Genomic DNA, 25,980 nt, shown 5'->3' with positions numbered 1-25,980 from the left:
GGACAAGAAATATCTGTCAGTATTCATACAGAGCTTGATCATAAATTCCTTGTTAAGTGGGTTAAAAATTCAGTTACACATACCATTCATAACCTTGACAGCTTAGCAAATAGTGATACTGAATGATCAAAGACAAGTGTTTCAAGCCCTAAGTGTTAATATACCTGTTCTCCTAGCTTTAAACCACTTTTAATTCCTCTATCTTTCCTTTATTTCAAAATGGATGTAGCATTTACTGAATGCAGTCAATAAATTTAAAGCAAAAAAAAATGTGGAAGTCTTTCAGGATAAAACTAATAAGGCTATACAGAGTCTGTAAGAGATGCAGTTAATGAATTGTTGCGTTTTACAAGTTTATTTTTTTTTTTCTTCTTTCCTAATATAAAGCCAAATTAAAACTTGTTCTGTCTCAGGTGTGGGCCTGGTGTTCACCAGACATTTTCAAAAACAAACAAACAAAACATAAACAACTGGGTATGATAATTTTGCTGTCAGAGATACCGCTTCTCAGCATATGATGAATGATCAAAACAGGAAATTAAAATTTGTAGCTTACCTAACTTGAGGTAAGAGCCCAAAACCAAGTTGAAACACGCTGAAAAATGACAGGCAAAAGTAACAGAGCTTCATGTTCCTTGTCTTTTAGTTATTTTTGTATCAAATGTGTTCCATAAAGGAAATGTATCCCAAACTGTTAGAATTTGCAAATTCAAACTGGTATGCTAAATTGAAACTAAATTATTTCAGATTCATGCTAAGGATAGAATTTAGGATTCTTCTGCCAATGTCTGAGTTAGAATACAATGCACTTCCACTGGCAGAATTAAAAAGGAATGAAATAGAAGAGAGGTTTGGAAACCACAGCCTTGAGAAAATACTTGAGACCACTGACAGCCCATCTCCTTTGCAAGTCAAATGGATCACTTATACCTTTTTGGGCTGCTCTGAGTGACACACCCACTTCTAATTTCAGGCCTATGCTGCAGTTCATCATTCCTTCAGCCACTAGTGAAACTGGTTTCATTTTGCCAGAATAAGTTAAAATCAAGAAATTGCCTAAGCATTTGTGGTCTAAAGGCTTTGCTGTCTTTCCTGGATAAAGGAATTGATGATATGTACATAAATTCATATATAAATGTGTGTGTGTATTTATATACATCGGCACACATAAAAACATATATCTAAAACTAAAGCAATAATACACTGGACAATAGGACTAACTGAGTACATATCTCTGTATTGTGGTCACAGAACATGATTGCTGAAGTCACTGAGGAGGAAATGTAATTTTTCAAAATAAAAGTCCGTGACTTCCAACATGTCACTTCTGTCTTTGCTGCTGAACTTGAAATTTATTCTCTCCCTTTGTTTAAAGTAGTCCATATCTTCAAAGTAGATTGCAAAACAAATCAATCTGCTATATTTTGGAGAAAAGATGACAATGAGTATGAAAGAAGATGTGGTGTGTAATGATGTTCTGAGTCAACACTTACTTAGGATTTCATAATGTCTGAAAGATAGTAGCATCTTGGTTCATGTTTGTCTCTAGAAATATTACTGGTAAAGAATGACCTCCACTGTAGGAAATCGGCAGATGTGATCTTATGCTGACTTGGTTAGATCCGATATGCACAGGACAATATTAGAAAAAGAAGAATACTATAGAAAAAAAGATCAATGATTATCATAAATGGAAACAAACAATGGTGCTATGTATAGGTCACCAAAATTTTGCAAATACATATTCTCCAAAATTCTGTTTGACACAGAAATTGATAGAGAGGTTTCAGGAAGCTGTATAGTAGTGTTACCTTTAGTCTGATGTGAGTCAGTGGATTTGCAATTGAAATTGTAAGAATGATTTATTCACAGAATATTCCATAATTTTAAGTAGTGGTGCATATGGAGATTTCACAATATTTTAGGCTTAAAGGCCTGATTCATAAGTCTCATGCAGGCTAGGGTAGCTCTCCAGATACATCTTCATCAAACCTGTAACTTCTGTTTCAGCTGTAATATACCAGTGCAAACACAACAGGAAGAAAGTAAAAGAATATTTAATTTGTTCAACTTGAATAGAGTATATATATTTTCCTCAAGAATAACATAACTTTGTTTTGGATGACCTCCTGTTAAGTGTACACAGGACAGACTTGGTCTCATCATTGGGAAAAAGAATGTGCCATGGCAGCTTTTTTTTGTTTTTCTTCCTTTTTCTTCCTTTTTTTTTTTTTTTTTCTTTCTGTTTTTCTTTTTTCTTCTAGGTCTTTCCTATTATATACGGGACTGACAACATTTCTTAATCAGGAGCTGGCTGGAGATTTTGGGGTGGAGGCACACAGGAATCATACTTTACACAGGCTAATGCAGCTGCTCTTCCAGCTGCTTGTGCTTAATGCTTTTAAATGTTGCACTGAAGAGTCTGTTAGGGACTTGACGAAGTTACACTAGACTGTGAATTAGGAGGTTCTTAAATAAACAGAAGAGATCCAGTAATTATCCATTTGAAAATATCCATGTTAGTATCTGAGTATACTCTGATGATGGGTTTTATAATGACCTGATTGGGAAGCAGATGTATTTTTGACCACTGCAAAGGCAGAAATGTTTAATTATTTGAGAAGGTCTGCTATGTAGTAGTGGAAGCAGCAGAGAACTTAAAAGCTAATTCCTCCCTAAGTCACTGATGTTATTCATTCCGTAGTGAACACTGTTACCTAAAAAAATGAAAACAAAAATTGATTTTGAGCAAGCTCATGAAACAAATGTGGCAAAAAGATATGTACCTTAAAAAATGTACCTTAACATGTACATCAGGAAGATGCCTACTTTTAACACCGCCTTTGAATTGAGGGTGGTTTTCACCTAAAAAGTATTAAATTCTGAGCAAGGGGCTATCCAGACCACCAGGAAGGGGTTGCAATCAGCCCTCTAATTTGATTTCAAACTTCAATTTAAAAAAAAAAAGAAAAAGAAAAAAAAAAAACATTTTCAAGCTCTGTAATAACTACTTGTAGGGATTAGATTTTTAGAGGAAAATGTGAGTAAAATTTTGAACTATATAAAGGAACTATTTTTGATTTGTGGTTATTCTTGCAAAGTAGTAGATGATGCAGATTAGATACATATTAATGTATGTGCCAGCATTATTCAAATTTTTATGAATTGCACGTTCCAGGGCTGAGTTTCCAGATCATCATAAAAGGCCATATTTAGGAATCTGCAGTGCTTTTGAAAATAATATAAGAAAAAGTCTCATGTATTTTCAAACAGGAAATTTTCAGGCATGCTGAAGATGGTGCAGGAAATTCTGGCATTGCCAAGTCAGTAGGTGGTACTTTTCCCCCAAGTCAGAACTGGAATGATATTCAAATGTGTTGACATGAAACCCTGAGCAGAGGCAGTTCCTGTTTGTCTGATAAGCCAATGTCCTAAAACATGGCCAATAAAATCCTTTTCTACGTGTTGGTGTGTGTGCTTGTATGTGTGTGTGGGGTGTGTAAAGCCTTTGGGTCTTGAATGAGTTCCAGTGTGGTTAATTAGTTTCTCCCTCAAACAATAATATACATGGCATTTCAATGCCTACTAAGAATTAAAAGAGTTAGCAAGGGAAGTGTATGGAAGTAACATTTCAGCATTTTGTTTAGAAGGAGCTGAAAAGGATTATATTTTTCCTCTGTTTAATTTTCTGGATGGCTTTAGTTTTGTTCCTCCTTCAGAAATCCTCCTGCTTATCCTTAAAAGTCCTGCTTTTAAAATTTTAAATCATACCATGTTTTGTACTGCTAAAGTGAAAGCTAAGCATATCTGGAAAACGGAGTTCACTGTTGAAGTGAGCATCTCTCTTTGACAGCAGCTAAATTGAAGAGAAGCAGAAACTCAAAATCCTATTAGTTGTCATTGTGAAGCACTAACTAATAAAAAGAAAAAGCTATTAAAAATATTTAGTATAATTTTAAGGAATGAACAATAACAATAAAATGTTATGTAAATGTTTGGATGGTTTGATGATCGTATCAATTGAAAGGAAATCCTAATTTCCTATCTCTTATACGTTTTGCTTCCAGAACAGGACAACTAAAAGAACCCTACTGCAGCATTAACAGTTTCTTTGTGCAGATTTTACTGCAATCTGGCATCCAAAAGGAGGAAACATTAGAAGTGGTTTATTTATATTTCAGCACAAAATTAGAAAGATGACATCATTCGTTTACAGTTCTTATCCCATGACACGTCTAATCTCCAACACCTCATTACAGGGGACACTTTTAGGATTGCATATATCATCTTGTTTAACTTTTGCATTCTTTTATGGAATACAGTTGAAAGGTAGGAAATTTAAGGCTGTTCATTGATAAGAAAATAAACTAATAAAATCTTAGGAGCTTCCCCAAAGAGGCAGGGTATTACAGTGTTTACAGTAAGTGGGTTATTATTTGTCTATTAGTTCTCCATCTTTTCCACTCTTGTTCAAAAAGCAATCCTCTTTGAACGTGAAGACAAACAGGCTAACTATGAATCACATTGATTTATTTTTTAATTTTTTGTAAAATCAGTAGAAATTCGTAACTGAAATTAATACAGGTCTATGCTCCTCTCTTATCCATGATGGAGAAAATGGAATGATCACAACTGTGCAGAAAATAGTGTTAAAAGACATGAAAAAACACCATATAGTGCCAGCGCAATTCCTGTTTGAAAGAATCTACTACTTGAGCTACATGTATTCTGTAACCCACTGAGAAGATGCTCTTCTATTGCTATAGGGATGCCCATAAAGAGTCTAACAGTGGCTAAAGCATGCACACATACCATCTGCGACTGTTCCTCTATCTTGTTATTATGAATGCCTTATGATTTTTTTTTTCTAATCTTAACTTGAACTGAGTGCAAGTGCCTTCCTATAAAGTAGTTTGTCTCCCTAATAGTGGCAATGTGAGGTGCTTGAGAAGCATTATGGTAGTTCAAAATAAAATTAATTGCTAATTAATTAATAATTAGCAATAATTAATAAGCTTAGGATTTTTTTTTTAACCCTGGGCTCATAGTTTTCCTCACATTAGATTCTGTTATTTTGAAATATTTTGTAATAATATTTAGTTTTCTCTCTCTCTCTCTTTTTTTTTTTTCTTTCAGAAATCTTTTCTACTTCAGCAAATTCATTAAAATGAGGGAATTTAATGGCAATATTTTAGTTTTTACATTTTCTATTTATTAATTTATTAAATCAGTGAAATTTTCTAAACGGAGATATGGTATGCAATTTTTCTCATAGGATAATCCATTTAGGAAGTAAATTTACCACATACTATCCCATGGACATTTTCAGGTGGAATACAGTAAGACCTGCTAGCATAGGAATATAACCAAATAAATGACTCGTGTTTAAATTCATCTGTTTAATTTGGACCTTTGGAACTGATTAGTTTGGAGAAAATCCTGGGGTAATGTGTTTTGACAGCATCCTCATTGGAGTTAATATGCATCCTGTCACCTTGGAGTGTGGGTAGAACTGTGACTTCTTGCAATTGACTTCAGACTCTTATCTTTAATGTCCTCCAAAGTGTCTATGTGCAAAGTAGACGTTTGTGCATGACCTAGTCAAGTGGTGTCCTCATAGAGAATTGACACAAAGTAGATAATGCTTCTTCAAGTGCAACCTTTCCCCTACAGAAAAATTGTGTCAGGATTAAGATTAGTTTTTTGAAGGTGACATTAAGTGTCTTTAGACTGCGATCTTCCTTTCAGCCATCTACTTAATCTTGTTTTAAAGATTTATATCTAAGACTTACTTTAATTTGGTCCCATAATCACTTATTTGTCTAAGCATCTGTGTCTGCATGAATTAGACTCAAGATTATTTTAATTTACTGTTTAACAGGGTGATCCTGGCATACAACTAAAAATATAGCTAATATTTAGCTTTTAGCATAACTACTCATTATTGTTGTTGACTTGCAGTAGATAACTGTAAATATTTCAAGAACACATAATATTTCTGTTGGTGAATTTTTGCAAGTTAATTAGTGAGACATAGTAATAGGTTGAAGAAAAAAAAAGACAAATGTTCTAAAATATTAAATTTAGAGAAGTTGAATGTTTTTGTTGACGCCCTTCAAACACAACATCCTTGATCATATCCTTTCCCAACTTCTTTGTGCAATTCTATATACGTGAAAACTGAGACAGATGTGTTCACATGCTTTGTTGTCTTTTTCTATTCCTGTTTCCTTTTCTTCATGAGCCAGCAGGCCTGACTTCTATTGTTAGGTCCTTGCAGCTACCAAAAAAAAGAGTGAAGGAAGAGCTAAGATCTTGCCAAAACAAGTATTGAATTAATATATTCCAGCATGTAATAAATTGTCTCACTTTACATCCTAAATAGACACAAAACAGAATGAAACTGATGGCAGATAACTATGATGACGACCATCACCACTACCACCACCATCACCACCACCACCATCACCGATCGCCTGGGAGGCCACAACACTCCAACCACAGACCTTCTCCAGATCAGGTCAGTTGCCTTTTCTCAACTTCAGTTTTACACTTTTACTATTTTGGTATTTCAATGTGAAGCAAATATTCCAAAGAAATAATGAGCAATATGTTCTTTGAACAGAAATTAATAGCTCTGGTATTTATTTCCATGCCTGAAAGAATCTAAACATTTTGACTTTTTGTCTGGTGCCTTATATTTCTCTTCTCTATCTTTTTTAAAAGTTTCACAGCTATTTTCAGCATTTCATAATTCAACTTTTAGAGTAGAAAAGCAATGGAAATTCTCATAACTAGAGTGATTTCAGAAGTATTCACTTTGGGGATTATTTATTTATTTATTTATTTAAAGTAAATGTATAAATCATTAGTATCTTAAAATTATGCAGGTTTTCCCTCTGCCAATTTGTAACCCCCTAGTTCTAAACTGTGAATGTATTTTTCTGTTGAAGCTATGAAATATCAGGTATAGTTTAAAATCAAGTGATACATTTTTAACTAGGCATGATAAACAAAATTTCAAGATGTTTTAGTTTAAAAATGCATAATGATTCAATATTCTTCTTTTTATAATATTATCCTTTTTAGGGTCCTGTGTTACAGGGCTGTCTAATAAAATGCTCTTCTAATGTCTGTTGATTGAGAATGGTGGCATTGTTCAATTGGGAATGGAACAATGGGAACTAGGAACCTTTTTCCCCAGTAGAAAAACAATCCCTAAGCCCAACACTGTTTTGATTTTGTAAATTTCAATATTTGTATACAAATAAATGCAAATTTTAAACATCTAAAACATATTTTTTATTTATTTTTTTTTACAAAACTCATTTGTTTTTAGTGGTTGTAGTTTAGAACGTTAGTGAAAGTTAAGTGAAAAGTAAAATGCAGAACTATTAAAACAAGTTGATCGTCACAGTTTTAAAGTAATAACAGTTATACATTACATTTTTGGAATTAAGAGGTCATGATGTTCTGTGGTTTATTAGCATTGCAAATGTCCTTTTTAATAATGCAGCATGGTTTTTCACATAATGTTGCTGTTCCTTTGGTAGGAAGAATTTTGCTACATGTCCAGTGTGCAACCTCTATTTTATTTTTAGATGGGTTTGAAACAGATGTTTCTGAACAGAAAATGCTAGACCTCTTAATTTTGGAAGACCAGATCCACCAAAAACAATGTGTCTATTTTAATTTTATACTTATAATATTAATAATAATGGTATTATTGCTGTTATTAACAATTATGTATTGCTATATTTATTATTATAATAGTATAGTTAATAGTTACATTAAGTTATCATAACATTATAGTATTGAAAACAATTGAATTATTTATTCATCATGTATTACACATTATATTTGTGTATATCCACACCAAAATAGTATTTCATATTCTAGTGGCAACTTAATCTGTTCCTTCAAATCACCTTCTGCCAGCAGCCATGTTTTTATGGTCCTTTATTAAGTATCTGCACCAGATGCTCAACAATTTGTTATAGTATAGAATAATGTGTGTGTACATGAATGTGTGTATGTATGTAAAAAAAAGCCACACTACAGGGAATACAAATGAAATAAACTAGCCCTAGGAGATGAAATTTAAAGAAACAAACATCTATTTTGAAATTAAAATACACATGTAAGCCATGCTGCCAGTATGTCAGATGTTTCCAGCTGCTAATAGGTGACACTATTCCATTTCAAATTTTAAATTCCTTTGTACAGTGAGCTTGTCAGTTATGGATGGATGCACTCCTGAAGATGACATTCAAACTTTAAGATAGACTTCTTTTCTTGACTTTACTCTCTTTAGCAATGGGTGAGAGTTGAAAACTGTACAAGTCTGGGGAGGAACTCAGTCAGAATAGGACAAGGAAGAAAGGTATTCATATATGGATATAGCTGGAGTCGGAAAAAACAATCTTTAGAAGCAAATAACTCTTTTCCAGATAGGGAACCCTGGGGAAAAATAAAAAAATATATATTTTTTTCTATAAAAAATCCTTTTGTGCTGTTAAATTAATTCATAAGTTCATAATGCGCGGGCTGAAATAAAAGGAAAAAAACAAACGGTGGTGAAGTTACAACTGAGAAGTGTGATATACTACTTGGTCTGGAATAGGAGACAAATAGACAAATTAAGCTTTTTTAGGATGACCACTAGAGCTCTGCTAGCAGCAGGAACTGGTATGTACAAGAAAGATCAATTTATTGAATACCAACTGAAAAACAAACAAACAAACAAAAACATAAAAACTGAAATAACACAAAACCTAGACAACTTAACATGTTCTTGGAACATGTTAAGAACTTTCAGAAAGAAAACTTTCAAAGAATATTAAGGACAACAAGTACTATCTAGTTGTAGTTCTCATTCTGATTAACAGACATAAGTTGGCTGACTATATATAAGATAAGGCAAAATATTCTAAAAATGACCATGAAATAAAAAATGTTTTGGGTTTTTGCAAGAAACAGAATGAACAGAACAGAATGAAGGCAAGATGTATGGGGGAAAAAAAAAAAAAAAGAAAGAAAGAAAAGAAACAACTACCTCTGTGTTACAAGCTAACATTTAGTGAAAGAGACTCTTTTTAATGCACAATAGCAGGTTATTCAGAGAAAAGAACAAATAAGAAACATTAAAAAAAAAAAAAAAAAAGAAAAATCTGTATCAAAACTTCTTCAAGAATGGATAAAAAAAATTAAAAATTATGAATGATGGAAATGGGTGCATGATTAAAAATAAAGTAGACAAGTATAAAAAAGGTATAAAAGGCAGATAGGGATGCAATCAAAAATACTAATATGCAAATAACTAATAATAATAACTAGCAAAAGAATGAAAAGCAGCAAGAAAAAAAACCTATAAATATAGCAAAAAGGGCAACCTTTCTTGAAAAAAAAGGACACAAGTTGTTTATGCTTGTGTGTTCTGGACCTTTTAAATTTAAGTCTTAGTTTTATAAAAACAACAACAACAACAAAACTAAAAATCTTTAATAAAATTAATAGTAACTTTGCTATTTAGTGCAGTTATACAACAAGGCACACTTTTCAGGGAAAAATGAGGGATTAAACAATCTGTAAATAAAATAGTCGCATTCCCATTGGGTTAAACCAATATATTTTGTTGTAGAGAATATAAAATATTAGCTGAAGTAGTCTCTGAACTATCTATGATTGTATTCAACAACTCTTATGTTGTACAAAAGGGACCCTAGGAGGATAAAGGCAAACAGTACTTTACAAGTAAAACATATGGAGATTGATTAATCACTTTATTTTGGATACTGAAAAAATTATGGAATAAATTATTTATCAGTGAGTCAATAGAAACCCAGTAGTCTCTTTACTGTTAATTTTCAATAACTTGGTGTCTGTATCAGACTGCATGATGTTATCTACCTCTCTCTATATATATATATCTATCCTAATGTTTATCAAATCATGTTATGCTTGCTTTGCTGTTATTTTTCCTAAAAGTTACCTGATCATTTCCTAATCACATAAATCAACCTGATAGTTGATTACTATAATAAAACAGATAAGCTAGTCTTAAGTTGCATTCTTGAAGGTATGAAATGATGTATCTCTATGCATTCATTTTGTTCTTGCACTCTTTTCTAGGTGACAGTTTTGGACCACAGTCTAAAACAGGATGCAGGTCTAGGTGGCCCTTGTATAGCATGGCCATTATAACTTTAGTCTGTATTTGTCAAGGAAGAAGTATGCCAGGCAAATCTAATTTCCTTTCATATGGTTAACTGGCTTTGTGGTTAAAGAAGAAAATAGTAGCTGTGAAATACTTTAAATTTATAAGGCTTTGACACTGTACTATCATATATTTGTAATAACTAGGCGAGTAAAATGCATTACAATAATAAAAGCTATAACAATAAATAATTTTAATTGAATTATGCATGAAATCAGCATGGAATGGTTGCACAACTGATATAAATAGCATGCTATGTAAAAAATGTCAGTTACTCATTGTCAGACAGCAGGGATATTTGCAGCAGGATGCTAAGAAGTCTGTCCTTTATCCACTTTTGTGGAGTATTTTTTTAGAAATTATTTCAGTGATTAACACATTTATTGTTGGTAATGAACGAAGCTGCAATAAACTGCAGGTATAGTAAGAGCAGATAACTTGCTCAATAAACTGCTCCAGTCTCAATAAAAAGCTCAAGTCTTAATAAACTGGAGAGAAAGTCTGAAATGAGTAAGCTGAAGTTCAGTAAAAAGAAGTCCATTTAGAAGAGAAACTTCACATGTACTGAGTCAATAGAGTGGCAAAAGAAATATAATCTGGATTGAAAGCAGTATATGCCAACAATGGAATACCATTGCAATGAAGTTAGATCTAATTCTGTAATGGGATGTAATGCTGGAAAAGAAGCAGGAAGTAATTATTCTGTTCTTTTGAGCACTGGTGAGACCTCATCTGAAAATCTGTATACAGTTGTGAACACCGTGCTTTAAGATAGACAAATTGGAAAGGGACAAAAGGAGAGCAATAAGAATGATAGGAGTTTTAGAAAACATGACCTATGAGGAAAGCTTAAAGAACTGGGTTTGTTTAGTCTAGAAAGTATTAAGGGCGAGTTGTAAGTCTTCTAATAAGTAAAATGTTGTTGTAAAGAAGACGATGATCGATTGTGTTCCAGTGCCCACTGTAGAAAGACTAGGAGTGGTAAATTTAATTCTTACCAAGAATAACTAGGTTAGCCATTTAAAAAACAAACAAAACAAAAAAAAACCAAAACAAAACAACACATCTTTTTAACTATGTGTGTAACAAATCTGTAAATTGAAAGAAACATGAACGTTCTTTAATGTGGATGTAATAGAAACTACTTTCTTGAAAATTTTGAGGAACGGGTTAGACAAATATCTGTTGCACATGATAACAGCTTTACTTATTCTTGTATGGGTGCAATGAGCTTGGATGAGATGTTCTCCTGAAGTACTGCCATTATTAATTTTCCAGACTGTGAACAGTGGATTAACCTAGCAAATATTTAATTGTAAGGCAAACAAATACAAGTTTCATAGCAAAATCCTGGCTGCATAGTCTTTCTGAGAACAGCAAAGTATAAAAATGAGTGATCTCAAGTAATTGCTTTAGCTTATGTTTTTCTATAATAATAATTATAATGAAGTTAGTCTATAATTATAATTATAATTATAATAATAATAATTATTATTATTATTATATAATTAAATAACAATATATAACAATAATTTAATAACAATAAATATAACGATAATAATAATTATTGTTGTTATTATTATTATTTACTGTGTTGTATTATTTAGCATTCCATACAGCACTTTTTTTTTTTTTTAACAGCAATTTGATTGCCATGTGCCACACAAACCTGTATTTTCCATTCAATAGTGTATTAAACGCAGATTCTAGATATGTGGTTTTTGGTGACTGTGGTCCAACCCACTGCTGATGGTGTGAAACCACAGAGCAAATTGGGAAAATAATAAACTTGCAAATGATCACAGGACATTTTTTATTTTGTAAGGAAAAAATGATGTGGTGTTGTAACATAAATGCTATTTAATTTTGTGCATGTTAGGGAAGGTTTTTGAAAGTTTTCTCAGAAATCCCAGAGAAGGAAGAGGCAGTTGAACATGCAAGGTTAATGTTGAAATATTTCCCATTTCTGTGAATAATATTGGATTTTCTAACTTAGCGTTCTACACTGATGTAAAGAAATACTTGTATGCTATGAGATGTGGTGGTAAAAGTATGTGCGTGTGTATTTTAATACATACTTTTAAGGAAGAAGAAGATGTTTTGCACTTACTGATGTAAAGCGCTGTGACTCTGTACCCCCTTTAAAGAGGGTGGTGCATCAGCAGTCTCTTGGAAGAAAATTATTTATAAATAAAAAATAAATATATAAAAATAAAATATAAAAATAAATATCTATAAATAATATATATATAACCTACTGGAAAAAGGAATACTTTTTGTGTGTGCTATTTGGTTCAGCTATTGATATTTTGTTTTTATGATCATGTTTTCATTATAATTGTTATTCAATTTCATATTCATCTGTGGGCATCATGCAGCATCATAGTTCTAGAATTAGAAATAGGGTCTCCAAATTCTCTTGAAGGAATTGGTTGTGCACTGTTTTCAGATATAATAGATGTAACAAGCTTTTTCTCTTTTTATGCGATTTTTATGTCTTCTGTCTGCTGCTAGGGAACAAAACCAGGTTTTCAACCACTTCTTGCCTCTATCCCCTCTTTTTTCACAATGCTGTTTAGAGAGAGATATAAGTTGGAAATCTATTTTGCCTCTGGACCTTAAGTCTGGGGAAGATATGAAAACTTTATAAGCAGTAGGATGATTCTAACTCTCCTCTGCCCATACATATAGTCACGTTACAGGGACTCACAATGTGTTCCCTTGTTATGTTGGTACATCTGATTTTTACTTGATATAAACAAATTTCCATGAAGTGAGTGCTGCTATATCAGTAACACTGCAATTTTAACCATTTTACCAGTCTTTTAAAAAGGATTAAAAAAAAAAAAAAAAAAAAAAACACAACTAAAAATGTAAGAAACAGTAAAAAAAATAAAATTTTGCAGTTTCGCACTACAAATTTAAATTTATTCTCTTCAGTTTGGGTTTGAGAGTTGGCAAACTTTCTTAAATTTCACCTGAAAATATTTTGGCAGTCAGCGGATATCCTGGAGTGTGGGTGTAGTGTTCTTAGCAAGAATATGAGCTTAATTTAATAAACATTCTGTGCTAGCTTCAGTTTTCAAGGGGTTGCAATATGTAGCATGTTGTAGAGTGCATTACAGTAATGTAATCTGTATTTTTGCATCTGGAACAGACAAAAAGCATATCTAGATAAATTTGAACTTCTAGATTTAGAAACCATCCTGCCCAATAGCCTAGACGACATCACAAAGCTTACTGTTTAACTTCCCAGCTCTCTTTACTTCTCACTTCTAAAAGCTTACCCTTTTTCCTCAATAACTTTTTCCCTGGGCCCCTTTTGCCAATGTCATCCTTCAGTTTTCCTCCTTGTATTGAAAATATTGTGGAGGAAGTGCCTGTCTGTATCACACAAGTAAACATGCTCTTGAAGCGAAGTGATGTTACTGAATAAAGTTGATAGAAATAGGCACAATATTATTTACTACTAAAGGTGCCTTTCTGTACTGCACTCCTTTTGTCTTGTCTTTTACTTTCAGAATTGTAACAAATAGAGAATGCTGTCTCAGAAACCACAAGCCTGGTCAAATTGAGACATCTCATTCCCTTTTGGTTTTGTAATCTCAGACTACTTTCTGCCCTTCCAAATTTGTATAGTATTCTGACTTGGAGGCTGATAAACCACAGTCACTCATATTCACTTACTATTAATTTCCCTTGGCATTTTACATTTCTTGGTATCTCTGAAACATTCTTTAAATTATTGTCACGTATGACAGATCTCCAGCTCTAGAATGGTCTCCACATAAAAAAACAGCATTCTTTTGCTATCACCCAGGTCTTTATTGTTAAGATTCATGACATCTCTTCTGCGTGGTTAAAAGGTCCTGAGTTCAAGTTGCTGTTTGTGGACTACGTGGTACAAAATGTACTTAATTATTTAAATTAAAAACAGGATCTCTCTATAAAAAAGGGAATTAGAAGAAGTTATGTAGGTAAGCTGGGACATTTATGTTTCTAGGCTATACTTCAGTTAGTTTGACAGTATTCTTACTATGAAGTTATATATTTGAGAGGACATATGAAGAATTTGATTCTGTGTCCACACAGTGGAAGACTGAAGGTAAGACATCCAAAGAATTTTCATACTTTAGGACTTCATTGCCAATCCTGATGACTATATGAACTATCAAATCTTCTTACTGCTTAAAGAACTGGAGATTTTGAGAGACATAAAATGCAAGGTGTTTCTCATTTCATGAATTCCAAAGCTGTTGTTGAGTCAAAGTTGTATGCTTCACTTCATGATCACCAAGGCTACAAATTTATTTTATGATGACAGATGATATTGTCATAAAAAGGATTTAGATTTTGAGAAAGTATCAATATCATAAGCTGTGCTATAAAACTGTAAGATCTCTCTGTTTTCCAGAAAGTTGGCCCTGTTCTTAAAAGCTGTAATTGAAGATGGAATGTCATGTGGTGGTGTATGCATGTAGCCTGTCCTTTTACATCTTTTTAATCCATTTTTGACGGCACTTATACAAGGCAGTGGTGGTTAGAAGTAGATAATTACAAACTCACAATCATAATTTCTATTATTCTGTTTTTCTGAAATCTCAGCAAAGAGGCCAAAAAATATTGTTCAAGGTTTCTGAACTATCCTTTTATCAAAAGGAAAAGTCCTCCTCACTAAGACAGTGATGCAACAGTGTGTATCCATGAAGTTTCTGTTAATAACATTCTCCAGTAAGGAAGTCAACTTGTTTTTAAAGAACTGTCTATCTGATATCTGCCTTAGTATTAAATCCACATAGTTTTAAAAATCTTTTCTTGTTAATTTGAAAAAAGAAATTGAATGCAGTGATGCATGAAACTTAACAGTATAACTGTTATAAAATAGTAGTATACCACTTCTTTTTGCAAGTTTTAGAAGACCTTGTGCTGTTAGACAGTGTTTATTGATTTGTAAATTGGTGACTGATCTTGGAAACAGCTCATCAGCTGGAACTGCTAAACATTCTTGAAGTTGCTGAAAGAAAAAATGTGAAAAACACTACAATTCAGATGAGTTTCTGTTTGAGGTGGATGACTTTGAAATCAGAGCCATAGGACAGTTGAACAATGATTGTTATTTTAGTGTCTGGATCCTGATTGGCAAATCACTGTATTGATCCATATATAATTTTAAAGAAAAAGAGTACATGCTACTTTGTTTATTTTGGCAGACCTGGCTATTAACACAATGCCTTATATTCTGTGGCAATACTGGAATGTTGCCAACCTTAAGACTCCTGAATAGGCCCCAGGAATATTGAAAAGGATTTGTCTTTAAAACAAAAACAGAACAAAACACAAAGCCCACAACTTTAGAAGGTGAGCAAACAGAACAACAAAGAAAGGTTATTTAGGTTATTTTTGCTTATTCAAATGACCATGATTATTTGAAAACTGTGAAATTCTTCACATTTCCTTAGACCATGAATAGAAAGTCCAATCTCAGCAGAAGATCAGTGTGTATGGAAAACTGAAATGTCATCCTAGGGACATTTCTGCAACATTAAAACTTTGTCTTTCAGTTGTTTGGAAAAGAAACAAAACTAAGGGGAAAACCCTAAAGTACCAGTGTTATAGTGTATAAAAGAAGTGATATGATATAGCTGTTTAATGCAGTAAATCAGAATTATTGGCTCCTTCCCTGACCCAGATTTTGTTTAATATTCTGTGTTTCTTTATTCTGTATGTTTATACCTTGTATTTGGGCAGGTGTGGGCTTGCTCTTGTCTGTTCACTAAACGTACATGAGCTTGTTCTGCTGGTGCCTCAAGCTTCAAGGAAGCACACAATTGTATTAGTACAGTGCTGAGCCTGCACTAAGCTCATTGGAGTCACATGGATTTATTTAATTTAGGAATCTGGGCAGGGCAAGGTTTGCTTCTTGGTACATTCAGTATAAACAATCCCAGGCATATCCACTGTAAATAACTAGCATTGTGCTGAATTAATTGCTACTTACAGATCTAAGAAGTACTGTGCAAATTAGTCACATAAATACTCTCACATTTTTAAGTATTTCCTCTAATTTTTCATCTTTGCTATGCATATTCTCCCTCTGGAACAAAAAACTTGTGATTCACATCACAGAGTGTTGAGACATGTTGAAGTGAATGCAATAAAATCCTATTTATATCCTGGTCACACTTTAAAAGTCAGTTCTCCTATTAAATTGTATGCAGTTATCATAGCTATATTGTTTATTATAAACACGTTCCTAAATGGAAAATGCTTTTCTTCTAATTAGGATGTTGTTTTTGTTTAGAATTTCCCAGAACCAATAAGTCTTATCATATGGTCATTCTAATAGATACAAGATTTTTGCCTCTGATATCTAGCAAAGTATTTCTATCTACTTTAACCTAAAAAGAAAATCAGTGTTTTTCCATAGAAACTTGCAGCCCAGATTTTAAGGATAATGAGAGTGGTTTCAGACATAAATTTCTTTGTAGATTGCATCATACCTGTGATGGAGAAAAAGAAAGAGCCTTGAAATTTGAGAGTCTGCTCCAAGTTGGAATTTGTCTTTCAGGGCTTCTCTAGTCCTTAGGTTTGGTATATTACCATTTACAGTTACAAACTTCATGTTCAAAGTTTCTTATGTTATTTATATAAAAACCAATAGAAATGTGTAATATTTATGAATACTTTTTTTTTTTCTACCTCTTAATTGTAATTATATTGTATCCAGATGAATTTTCTAATACCTTTTAATTATATTAAATTCATAATTTGACTAAGAGGCCAGCTAAACTAGTATTAAAAGTAACAAGTAGAATGCAGGTTTTGCTGTCTATGATACCTCCAGGAGGTGGATTTTGTACATTGAAAAGTTATACCTCTCCTTTGCTTACAGAAATTAATTTGTTTTATGTTTTGAAGTTTAATGTGATATAATGTATACATACTGCTCAGTATGTATATTTATATATATATACATATATATTTATATGTTAACTTTGCAGTCTTTTCCACATATGGAAGAATTTTTTGAGATCATGTTTAGCTATAGACACTTCTCCCCCTCACTTCCCCTGAATGTGCATGTTAGAATATACAACACTTATACAGAGGTTTACATTTATCTTATATTTTTTACTAGAAAAATTAGCTGCCACCATCATAATCTAAAATAGGTTTTTTACACCAAATGAGAGAGCCAGAAATCCATTTCTGGGAGACAGTAACTTGGTAACAAGAGTTGCATATCTAGCACTGGTTACTTAAGTGAGATAACATGTCACAGGCTTTCACTACAAACGGGACCATAAATTTTTGCATTGCAAATCTGATTTCATGGACCACTTCTTGTAAGAAGCATTGAGTTTCTGCTTCATCTAGTGATAAAGCTTTAAAATGTATCAGTATCTGGTGAAACATCTTATTCATGTTAATGCTAGTCTGGGTGTTGTAAAGAAACCACCTTCTGCCTACCTTCATCACCAGTATTTATGTTTGACTGTAACTTAACTATATACAATTGGAACAAATGGTGAGATAGACTTTATGGTCATTTTCATAACTAGATGATGCACCAGTGACCAGGATGATGCAGTTGTGACCACTTCTGTTATGGTTAGGTTTGAAAACAGGCCTGTGACATAAATCCGTATTACTGAAGCAATTTTTAATATTTATTCAACTGTTTGAATATATGAATGAAACATAAAATACAGAGCTTCGAAAATTCTGCCCATTCATTTGAATGAATCCACTGTTAGACTTTCTCCTTTCCACTTTCAGGCTCACTGCTTCAAATCATTCATGCATAAAACTCTTCTGTAGTCAGTTGTTCCATATATGGACAGTTTATGAGATTAGTCCTCAGCTGTGATTGCTCCTGTATGTTTCCAAGAAATTGAGTAGCAGATGAAAGTCTTTCTAAGCTCTAAAAGATTCTGATTTTAGGGTAAGTTCTTGAATTGAAAGAAATATTATTACTTAGCAGGTAGATTTCTGGAAATCAAATTTCTGGAAATCAAATTCTGGAAAACAAATGGAAATTAATATCTGGAAATGTAATTGTTTGCTGTAAGTAGGACAGTTTCACAGTCCAGAGCCAGCAGTTACATGCTTAATGACCCATTAATAGCCACAAATAATAAGAAGAGTAGGATAAATCTATCATCAGAAAGTTAGTTCAAGAGATGAGCAGGTTATCACTGGATTTATTCAACTCAAGTTAAGACATTAATTCTTAGCATGCTGGCATATGAAAGGGAAAAATGATGAGCCTTGTCAGGAAGGGTCTTCTGTTTGTGGGAAGAGAGCCAGCAAAGCTTAACTCATAAAGTTTTAAATGTTGCCTGTGTTGCAAAAGTTTTTGTATAAAAGGAAATTAGGATTTTTGATTTTTTTAAATTTATTTAAATAACTGATTTTATAAATATATTTGCATGCCATAAATGTGAGGGGATGTGCAGTACTTCAATTTCATTGACGTATTTTCCGTCTGCTTCTTGAGTAAAATTCACTGTCTTCTTCACATCAGATAACCAAATTTTATACCAGTGGGCCTCATAGTAATACAGAATTTTGCAGTCTTGGAGTACGTATACATTAGAGTTCTAGTTATGATCAAGATTACATATTTTGAAGAAAACTCTTGATTATTCCTACTTACTGCACTGTGGTTTTTAACCAGAAGCAGTTTTGGAGTGGACACAATGAATTCCTTTTTGAAGAAGTTTATCTGAAAGATGCATTTCAGGAGGTCGCCCACCACAGTTCAATGCTAATGGGAATTCAGTCTTGGAGCAAAATTAATCCAGAATACCCCCCCAAGATACATATATTGTAGAGATACCACTTTCAGTACCAGTTGTATTTCTCTGTAGATCTGTTTTTATTGCAACACAACACTAAATATAACTTCTTGCAACTATTTTGCATTCACTGGTAATAAAGGGTATGCTATGTGCAGAGTAGTTATGAATAGGAATATAATTTCTGGTATCTGATATATTACAATTTGTTATCTACACGATCTAATTAGCTACATGATCTAATTATCATGTAGATGATAATTACAGTAATCCTTTGTTTTTAACCTGATGTATAATGTATCCCATTTTATCTAAAGGCCAGTGTGGCAAATTTACTACTGAAACTGAGGAACCATAAAGAACTGAAGGCTGAGAAAGATACCTGCAAAACTTGTGTTGAGCTACACTTCTGTATTAAAAGAAAAGACATCTGTATACAAGCTCTCAACACCTTTGTATAGTGTTTTCAAAACACTGTTTTCTAAGTTCCTCATCTTGTGATTTTGAAGGCAGTTGAATTTTTGATTTTATGTTTTTGTAGCAATTGGATAAGAACAGTAAATCCTATGTAGTGACAGGAGATATTTCTTTTTAAGATGCTGAGCAAATACGGTAAGTAGCACACAGAAAAGACTAGCAAAAGGAATGCACAAAATCATCACAATCAATCACAATTAATAATCTATAAATAGTTCATAAATAGTTCAAAATAATCTATAAATAGTTCATTTGGAGTGGTTTTCATAGTATTTGAGAGTCTAAATTAAGTCTAAATTAAAGGCTTGCATGTCAGTTCTAAAAATACAAGGCAATCAATATCATAAATATTTTGAATTCATAATAATTTTACAATAATTATCAATTCAAATGGTGTTTCTTGACTTTTCTTCCCTTTTTGAATGTCTTTAATTCAGATTTTGCTTTGCAGTTTCTGACATTGAGCTGCTATTCTTGACCCTATAAACCAATGAAAGATCCAAGTTTAAAAAGCAGCTAATGTACACAAACATTAATCAAAAAATGCTTGATCATAGTTCATAGTTTATTGTTTGAAATAGCCATAGATTAATGATTCTATAGGATACACACTGATATGAAAGACTAAGCATTCTGCTGGAAACCTCTGATCCAATGTTAATAAATGATAAGGCATAACTGCAGCTTTTATTTTGCTTCACAGTGCGTCAAGACTGCAAAAATAGGTAATGAATATAATTTGTTTCAGAACATCAGTGAATAATTTTTTATTCTTCTACATCATCTGTTTCTGCTGAGGTACCAAACCGTAGCTTCTTGATATAATAGATTGTTTATTAAAACAGTCTACAATCTTACTTCTTATGTGACTTTTATCCAGAGCCTTTAGGTACTTGTGTTTGTCCGTACAGCAAAATCTGTAAAGTCTGTAGCACTAAAATGATTTATGCCATTAAACATTCACTCCTGAAACTGTAACGGGCAGAAGAATGACAAGGATAGTTGAGTCTTATAACTTCCATCCGATGCACTGGAAGGAAGTGGTGCAGGCTTGAGCACAACCCCTCTGCATAATGGCAATAGTAAGCGATCAAAGAGTTTGTTTAATATTTCATGAAGATCTTATATTTGTGCATTCTGTTATATTAAAAAAGTGACAGCATGAAATTATGGTGCTCTGCTTTATCCTTTTTTTTTTTTTTTTTTTTTTTTTTAATGAAAATGAAGGCTGACAGGAGTAGGAGCTGTAGGAGTTTTGTTTTTTTTTTACCTCAACTATAATGAAGCATCACGTATTTTTAGGTCAGTGCATTACATGGCACCAATATGTGACATAATTAACTAGACAATATGACGCGTTAGGTTATGAAAGGGTAGACTTTATTGATGGGGTTGGTAGGTTGGTGACATCTACATAGGCTAGTGGAAGTCTTAAAATGCTATTTGTCATCTATAAATAATTAGGATGTGAAATTGCAGATGAGGTAAGAGCAAGTTTTCAGGGGTAGGTATAAATCAAGAGAGAATGTTACGTAGATAAAAGTTTTTAAAACCTGACACTATGTTGAGATTGGTCTTGGGTTGCTTTTAGTATTAAGAATTTTAAATCAAGTGAGTGTTTTTTTTCTGTTTGGTTGTCTGTCAAAACAGATCACAGTGGTTTTTTTTTTAAATGAATTTACGAATCATTAAAATTGTAAAATTTGTAATAAGCTCTTTGTGTACAGAATAAGATCAGGGTGCAGAAATTATCACTAAAACAGATGTGTGAAAAAAAGGATGGAACAGGATTTTTGTTAATTTTATATGTTAAAGATGAAGTGAGTCATGATCATAATCTGGTCCAGACCATTCAATAATTTCATCATTAAATCTGTAATTTGTGGGGAATTATTTTGAATACTGCTAATCATATCTTTTATGAATTATCTCAGTCTTGATATAAAAGCTTCATGATCCAGAATTGATGTGCTATTGAAAAATATTTACCACATTTCCAGTTTATGTACTATAGGTCTCTTCTTTTCTCTAGCAGAAAAACAAACAAACAAACAAACAAAACTTTCTGCTTTTCTGTATCAGATCAGGGGTTCTGAAATAAATAAATTTGGGATGAGAATAGGTATCTGCGGGTCCCTGTCCTTCTCCAGTAACACTCATTCTACACAGAGCTAATTTTACTGACAAAATATATTGGGGAAAATAATAAAATGCTTTACAGAAATCTCAACATATTATTTAAAAAAAAAAAAATAATATCAAAAAAACTCTTTGCATAATTAAAGAAGGTAGAAAGTTATTTTGACAGGACCAGTACTCAATAAAATAATGTTGATGAACATTAACTGCATTCTAGCTTTTAATTTATTCCTTATTGTATGTGAGGATCAATGTCAAACTATATAGTCTGTAATTTCATGTAATACTCTAAAAGTATTTGACAAGGCTTGATCTGTCAACTCTTCTAGAACCCTGACAAAAAGAGAGATCACACAGATAACTGAAGTGAAAATGAATACTTGGCTATTTTAAGAATTGTAATATAGTAAACAGCAAAAGAGATGAACATGGTATGTTTCCAAATGAGCCCTTCTAACTGAGTTGCCCATTTTTGTTGATTCCTGCTATTTTTAAAGGTATCACCAAAGATTAACCTAATGCATTTTGTTAGTGAAATAGGATCAAACTGCTCAGTGGAAAAGAAATCCTTCAGTCTTTCTTCAACCTTTACTCTGGAAAAAACCCTGTGAACTTCAAAGTTAATTCAATTAATATTAGTAGGTCTGAATAACAGTTAGTCCTGCAGAATTCATGAGGAAGGACTCATATTTTCAGTGAGGAGAATCCAGCTCATTGGAAGTTTAACATAATCTGTCCCTTTTTTTCCAAAAATAAGTAAGAATATTCAGGGCTTACTTTGCTTTGCTTTACTTTGCGTTGTAGTGTGCAGACCATATAACTAAGATGTGTTCAAAGTTAACTGTAAAAAATTAACCCACATTTCTTCCATGTTAAATGATATCTAAGTTTATAGTGGACTGTCAGATTTCTTTACTTAATTCAGCAATATGCAAGACATCTATCTCAACATCTGGTTTTTAATAACAGTTGACATCTGGGAGCTCTTTTTTATTCCAAGAATGGACTAGGAACAGTAGTGATACTGGCAGTGTATATTTTCAAGCTAAAATTCCTGTCTGTTTCAATCATAATTAATTACTACTCATTTTATTTGCTTTTTAGATTTAATTAAGTGCCAGCAGTATGTTACACCAGCTAGCTCTCAGAGTTTTGAAACTACAGAATGTCATTTTTTATGTTTCTAAAATATTAATGAGTGATTTCTGAGGATATCTAAAATGATAAGTTTTACTTGATTATGAGCTGCTGAGTGCACATGCTGTGCACCTCTGTTCTAGAAGCTTGATATTGCATCAGAATTTGGCACGCTAGAATTATATAGTTATATGCATTGACATCTGTGTGTACATAGATAAAGCATCATTATAAAAAGTGTAATCTTCAGTAAACATACCCAGTGAAGGACATTTCATTCTCTTGATTTAGTTCAAGTTTTACATTTTGTTCTCTTTAACTTCAAGTTTATAATGAATTTAAAAAATGCTCTTCTCCCCTTGAGCATATCTACAGTAATATAATCCCTTTTAAAAAACAATTCCATAAAATTGTTAAGATTTTTGTATTGCCATTAATGTTATTTAACATAAAAATTGCAAATAAATAAGTGATCTTAATGATTCAAAAATGGAATAAAGGACAGAATCTGACAATGTGTAGTGTTTAACATTCACTTAAAAGATAGATTTAATTGATAGCTTATTAGAAAAGTTTACTTCACTAACAACAGATTTTTCTGATTCTTCAGCAGTATCTTTGTCATTTAACCTAACAAAATGTAAGACAATTTGATTATAGTAATTACTTCTTTGTTTACTTATAAATTTTAATCTGTTTCTGCTGCCAGTGTTGGTTTGAATTTCATGCAATTAAAAACTAATATTTTAATATTTAATCTTATAATCTACTTCCTACATACTGTTTTAACTGGGTGGGAAAAATATTTACAGCATTGTTGGTTTTTGGTTGCTATAGATGCAGATTTTTGTGTAGGTAACACAAACTTGTTCATTTGCTTTTGCTGGCTTATATTAAAAAAAATCATGTTTTTAACAGGCAAGAAAGGTGTATTTTATATTCACCAAAGTAACTAACCTTTTCTTTTTTCATTCCAATGCTAACATCTTCTCTGTGCATCTCCTAATGTCTGGCACACAGGATGATGAGGAGGGTATATGGGCATAGCCGTTCCTATAAACCAAAGTTCCAGTTTTATTTTGAGGGGTGAGAAACTCTCTTTTCTATCTTTTGAATTGCAGTCTAATTTGTATTGTTTTATTTTAAACTGCATGGAGCTGTATGTTTCTTAAAAGGTGTGTTTGTGAACCATGTGAAAGTGTTTTTTACCTATGCAATTAACAATGAGGAACTATGTGTGACTGTTCAATGGTCTAAAGCTTGATTTTTATCATACCCTACTGTGGATAAAGATGTAGGTAGGTCTGAAAGTTTAAAAAAAGTGTATTTGTTTCTGTTCGTAACAATTCCTTGTGATCAGGAGATAAGATTTGCTTTAAACTAGCATTAAACTTCTCTATCATCTCAAAAATCCTGTAGAAAGAAAACTGTAATATCTTTGCAGAATTAATATGAAAGGTTGATACTTAAGAAGATTTGACACAGATTATGGATACAGTTTTACTGGAATGTAGTTTATAGTATGCATGGAAAAAATATTAAGCTAAAATATTTTTTTTTAAATTTTAAGATAAGAGATAATGCTTAATAAGGAAAGTATAACCTTTCTGTGGATGACTAGCATCCATGGATTAATTTGGCTGTGATACAAAAGTTCAGCTTATTTTGTTTAAGTCTCTTTCAATTATGAGTAAATACTCTGTTGTCCATTTGTGTCAGTTACTGATCAGTGTTTATCCACTTTTTTTGGTGCTTGCCTTTGATGCTCTAGGTAATCTCAGGCAGCTCATGATTACTCTGGTCTCTTAACATTGTTAATGACAGTGTAAACACATCACTGGTGCTTCACTCAGACAATGTTGCTCACGCCACTATCTTTTACTGGCACAATTCTATTTGCTATAGTGGGATTGTTCAGAGGAGAAAAATCTACTCACATAAGTGAATATTAATAGCGCTGATGTGTTATTAAAGCTGTTAAATTTATTAAAGTTATTAACTTTACTCTTTATATCACTTTGGCCTCTGACACCCCAAGCTGAAGACTGTATGATGTGTTTTGTTTCCAGTGATGTTATAAGCCATGTTTCAGGCAAGTCATTCTAGACTAGAATAAAATCTCCAAAATCATTTTTTATTCTTATTTGTAACATTTTTATTTTTAAAAAAACCTTTCATATACCTGCTGTTTAGCATAGTTGCAAGATGATGCAAAATTATTGATATCCATGACAAATAATTTGCATTTTGTTTAAAAAAATTAAGCTGTTGAAGATTTCTGTCATGGGGAAGTTTAAGATCCCACAACTGGGAAATAAAATAATGACAATTGCGATACCATTAACGTTTAAAAGAAAGCAAGCTTGGTTTATCGGAGTATTGTTATAAACCTTTATATATATATACATATATACACACACACACACACTTTCTGATTTGGCTTTAAATGTCATACTCATATAGGCTGTATGTATAGATAACCTCTGAGTCTGGACACACGTGTTGCATGTGGAAATAGTACAGACGGATGTGACTCATTCTAACTTTTTTTAGTTACTTTCTTCTTTTCTGAAAATAAGCAGCCTTAAAAAGAATCTGGAATTATTTTTCACATAAAAATGTAAAAAAGGTTTGTGGGTTTTCTTAGTGTTGTGTTTTAAGTAATTAGCAAGTTCTGTTAACTGCAGCTGCATGATATTTTAATGGCAGTTTATGGTGTTATTTAAAAGCAATGTAATTTTCAGTTGTTTGTCAGCATCATTCTTCTGTTTGGATGTGGAGAGCAAATTTTTGTGTATTTTCCAAGCCTAAATATATTTCTAATTTAAAAACAGACATTCCTTTCTGACTCTTTTGTTCAAATGCCAGCATAATTTATCTGGTATCATTATATACCAGACACTCGACAAATACCTTTTTTTGCTGTTTCTTTTTAAGTGAGGGAGCACTGCAGAGGTCGTGTAATCAGTAGCTTGTAGAAAGCAGCCGGTCCTCTGGACTGCGCTCATGGGTAGACCTGTCCTTGGAGGTGGAACAGCCATCACTCAGTGTGTTAATGGCTATCACAAGGTGAAAATTCACGGCATAGACCTCCTTCCCCATTTGGAAATAAATAATTTATAAGCCTTTCTGAAAACAGATATACTGAATTTCCTCATGTTCTCTGTTAAAATCTGTTGAGTGCATCTTTGCATTCAAAGTACATCTTTG

General features: G+C 32.5%; 1 protein-coding gene across 1 annotated transcript in view; it reads left to right on the top strand.

The window, feature by feature from the left end:
- ERC2 (ELKS/RAB6-interacting/CAST family member 2) overlaps positions 1–23,817 on the top strand; it is a gene marked incomplete at its 3' end in the record, with an annotated part of 410,931 nt that extends 387,114 nt beyond the window's left edge. Inside the window, exons 19-20 of the mRNA XM_082768536.1 lie at positions 6,386–6,520; positions 23,791–23,817. Coding sequence (XP_082624662.1) covers positions 6,386–6,520; positions 23,791–23,817 — 162 coding nt within the window. The remainder of the gene's footprint in view (positions 1–6,385; positions 6,521–23,790) is intronic.
- Between the last annotated feature and the right edge of the window lie 2,163 nt (positions 23,818–25,980).

The sequence above is a fragment of the Aythya marila genome (assembly GCF_965140915.1).
Source record: "Aythya marila genome assembly, chromosome: 10".
NCBI lineage: Eukaryota > Metazoa > Chordata > Aves > Anseriformes > Anatidae > Aythya > Aythya marila.
This window is presented reverse-complemented; position numbering and strand designations above follow the sequence as displayed.